This window comes from Rhagoletis pomonella, unplaced genomic scaffold, assembly GCF_013731165.1.
Source record: "Rhagoletis pomonella isolate Grant_MI unplaced genomic scaffold, Rhpom_1.0 Rhpom_scaffold_00005, whole genome shotgun sequence".
Lineage (NCBI taxonomy): Eukaryota > Metazoa > Arthropoda > Insecta > Diptera > Tephritidae > Rhagoletis > Rhagoletis pomonella.
This window is the reverse complement of record NW_023458559.1, coordinates 82,291,331-82,295,205: the sequence shown is the minus strand read 5'-3', so window position 1 is coordinate 82,295,205 and position 3,875 is coordinate 82,291,331. Positions and strand designations below refer to the sequence as shown.

The following is a 3,875-nucleotide window of genomic DNA, read 5'->3' as shown; positions in this document are numbered from 1 at the left end:
TTTTTCTCGATTATATGTTAACTGCTTGCAAACCTTAAAAGGGCCAAAATAACCCCGATCGAAGTCATAGCCACCTGTAAAGCGTTAATATATGATTAATATGTTACAAAGCTATCAAAAAAAACTGTTAATAATTACCTGTCGGACTGTCATAATAACCCCAAATAGGTATTCCCACTGCTGCCGAGGCTAATGCAAAGCACAAAAATCCCAAACAAGTTAATCCAGCAGCGTAAAGGACATTTCGTGATTTGGCCATCTTTTAGGCATCTGCATAGTTCTATATATACACACAGTCATAGGTAGTATGTATGTGATTTTTTGTGATATTTTTTCAAGCTTGCAGCGACCTTCAAAATTAAACGCAATCCTTTGAAAATCAAAACGTTGCGAATATCAAGAGAGAGTCAAAAAGATGAGTGATAGATAAGTCATGTAAAAATAATATTCAAAATAATGTTCTACAACTTCGATGGTTGGTGTGCTAGCCATCGAACTCGAGACCTAAACAGTATCAATAGCTCGCGAAAAAATAAATGTTGACGAAAGCCTAATCTCAAAGTGTAAAAAACCCTGTGTGTAGCTTATTCGGCAAGACTTCAAAAATTATTATAACCAGTACCGAATTTGGGGCAAACATGCAAATACTTTTAACATTACATGCTCTAGGCAACTACTAGGCAATAGGACTCATCTTTCTTTAGTGTTATGTGTGTACGCATGTATGTATGTACATACATACATAGATATCTGCATATGTTGCCCAAGCCGTGAGCAATGTTGTCGTTTTCGCCAAAGATTTTAGGGCTAACCGAATGAATTTCACGGTCTTCAACTAAGTCTGTAGTTGAAAGGTGTTTAAAAGCCAATAATACAACAATGCCTTAACTCAAAATATTATAGAAACTCATTGAAAATCACAACCGGAAGGAAATTATTTATTTACGCTCTTAACGGTTGTTTTTTTTTAACCTGGTTATTGGTATTTCATTAATATACCTTTGTTATGGCTTACTCTATTTTTGTGTTAGGTATTTACCATGGCAACATTCTTACAGACACATACATAGAAACATTTCGAGTAGCTTACAAAAGACGCACTTACCAAGCATACATATGTACACATGTACATGCATAGATATATAGAGCATAATATGTACAAATATATAGTATATCGTTACCTTAATATAGAAAGGCCCTATCTAAAATTGTTGGTTCTTTACAGGGTAGTTATAAAACTTTATAGAAACTATAAAGTTCTTCAGTTGTGCGGTTTTTAATAAACATAGAAACTACCTTTTTGATTTAGTAATTGATTTTAAATTGTATTTAGTCTTTAGTGAGTAATCTACCGAATTCTGTTCAAAAGAAAATTAGTTCTCACCTTTCTATATTAAGGTAACGATGTCTAGATATGTACTGGTTTTTGTACATAACCTAAAAAATAAAACTTCTCTATATACATTAGACCATACCAACTTACCCCTGAGTTTAAGTATTTTTCCAAGACAAATTCTAAAAAAAAAAAATTTGGCCGAACCTAGCGATCGCCTTTTTACATTACGGTATTCGGCAAAATTTTTTTTTATTTTAAATAGTTCACTGGAATAAACACAATACTACATTAGGAGAAGTTGAATGATTTTTGGTGAGCTTTAATTACTGGCAGTAGGGTGTTACGACGTTACGGTGTTAAGAACTGAGATGTGATGAGAAGGCACTACATAGATCGGGGTACTTGAGATAAATGAGACTAGAACATCGATTTTTCATACTTTAAGATCCAACTGTATATGCCGAATACATAACGAAACAAATTTAAAAATGCCATCAAAAATTTTTTTTTCAAATTGCCTTGCAAAAATACTTTATACTCAGGGGTGTAGGCGAACTTTTTTTGTTTGCTTGTCAGGTGGTACGGTATAATGTACATGCATACATATGTACATGTCGCACATGATATTCAAAAGTGACACAACTTGAAAATACACGTTCATCAGAAAATGCGAAAAATTATTTCTTATCACATGGTAATCATAAGGGCAAGGAAGACTTTACCCTAGGTTTTTTCAACAAATTATAACAAAAATTTGCTCCAGCTTTTGCTGAAAGGTAAATAGAAGCTCTGTGTACATTTTAAGTGCATAATTTCAAAAATGCCAAATTTTGAGTTGTGCCACTTTTGAGGATCGTGCTCGATATTTACATAGGTATAGCTGAAAGAGAGCGGCTGCATACAGTTGCAAACTGAATCAATAATGAAATGATCCTATACATACATACATATTTATTAGGGTGATTGACTCGTTTTTTCCAAACCAGATTCCTCGGTTTTCTTTGTTTTTTTTTTTTTTTAATCTAGATTTAGAGACCTAAATTCAAAGCCATTTATATCTTGAAAAATACAAGGTATATTAGCCGTTTAGAACAGCTTTGTAAACATTTCCTATGCCAGTTTAAAAATTTTTGATTCCCCTGTAAAATTTCGATTTTGTCGAATAGGGCCTTTTCATTGATAGTGACGATATGTATGTATGTCAAATGTGCTTATGAATTTTTACATGCCTACATGCTTACATACATCCATATTTAAATGGTTTTAGGTTAAGTGTTCTCATATACTTATGTATACATACTACGTACATTCGTACCTGTGTATGTATGTATATAGTATGTACATATGCTGCAATCACAACATTTAGGTATATTCTGGCTTTTTATAAGGTGTCACATTGTTCTAATGTCATATACATAGGTATGTATGTTTTTTGTAGTTGCGAAAAGTAATTTCCTGCCCGCAAAATCGTTGCGACAACTTAAGAGTACTTCATATTGTTTTTGGTAATTAAATTAATTTAAATCTGGACACTGATTAGTCGCGTTAAAACTCCAAAAAGTGACCCTTTGACATGAGCAGCAAATCTAACCCAATCATCTCTGAATAACTAAGAACGCAGATTTACAATTCTATCTAGCCAAAACTTCAACTTCAGGTCGACAAGCGCGTTCATCATCCTACTGCAATAAAACGTGATTAACAACTATTTAGACCAAAAGGAAAATTGGATTTGCCTATTGATGTTCGCAAAATAAATAAATTCCCCCAATGTTCTCGGACACCCTAATACTGTAGGTACTGTGACAGTGTACCTGTGGGAATTTCTTAATTGCTTTATGTCACGATATTCATGCATGGCATTCAGTCTTAGCAATATTTTTTATAACATCAGTAGACAAGCGAGGGATCAACACAACTATTTATTATGTGTTGAATACAAAAGGTAGATACGTACTTTCAGTGCATGCGCAATTCACATTCCCACAAAGTAAGATTTGCTTTAAAATTTTTCTTTAGTTATCTCAGTTTTTGCCAATGAATAAAACAATTTATAACAAAATTAGATTCATACATTCAACTCAATAATGAGCATGTTGTGAAAATTTCCATAGCGGGAAATTTTATGCTTGTTTTTTGTGAACATGCAACTGAGGTCATCCAAACCTTACCGCGTAAGGGTTTGCATATTTTTTAAATTGTCCAGGTTTCAGCTTCACCTAGTGAAATTTATAGCGTTTTCTTTTCTCAAAAAAAGTTTTGCCCCTTTATATGGGAACTCTTGCTGTGCGTTGCCCTGGAACCTGAGAAAATGTTGCGTTCTTTATATGAGAATGAAACAGAAAATATACTACTCCATCACAATTTATTTATAGAACTTAATAAAGCTGAATTATTCACTTGGCCTATAAATCTTTAACAATTTTAAAGCAAAACACTTATTTCTGATAGGGAAAATAATTGCATTTTTACAAGATTAACTTAATAACCAACCATGCAACTCTCACCCTCACGTTTATTTGAGGGCAGAAAAGGCAGC

At 33.1% G+C, this 3,875-nt stretch overlaps 1 protein-coding gene across 5 annotated transcripts in view; it reads right to left on the bottom strand.

The window, feature by feature from the left end:
• Positions 1-3,875, bottom strand: part of LOC118739704 — a 26,507-nt gene that overhangs the window by 5,676 nt on the left and 16,956 nt on the right. For 4 of the 5 annotated variants that reach the window (XM_036471208.1, XM_036471204.1, XM_036471205.1 and 1 more), the window contains exons 3-4: positions 139-370; positions 6-74 (exon numbers count right to left, since the gene is read on the bottom strand). In XM_036471208.1, coding sequence (XP_036327101.1) covers positions 6-74; positions 139-259 — 190 coding nt within the window. In that variant the 5' untranslated portion in view covers positions 260-370. The remainder of the gene's footprint in view (positions 1-5; positions 75-138; positions 371-3,875) is intronic. The other variant, XM_036471207.1, reaches the window with a different exon arrangement.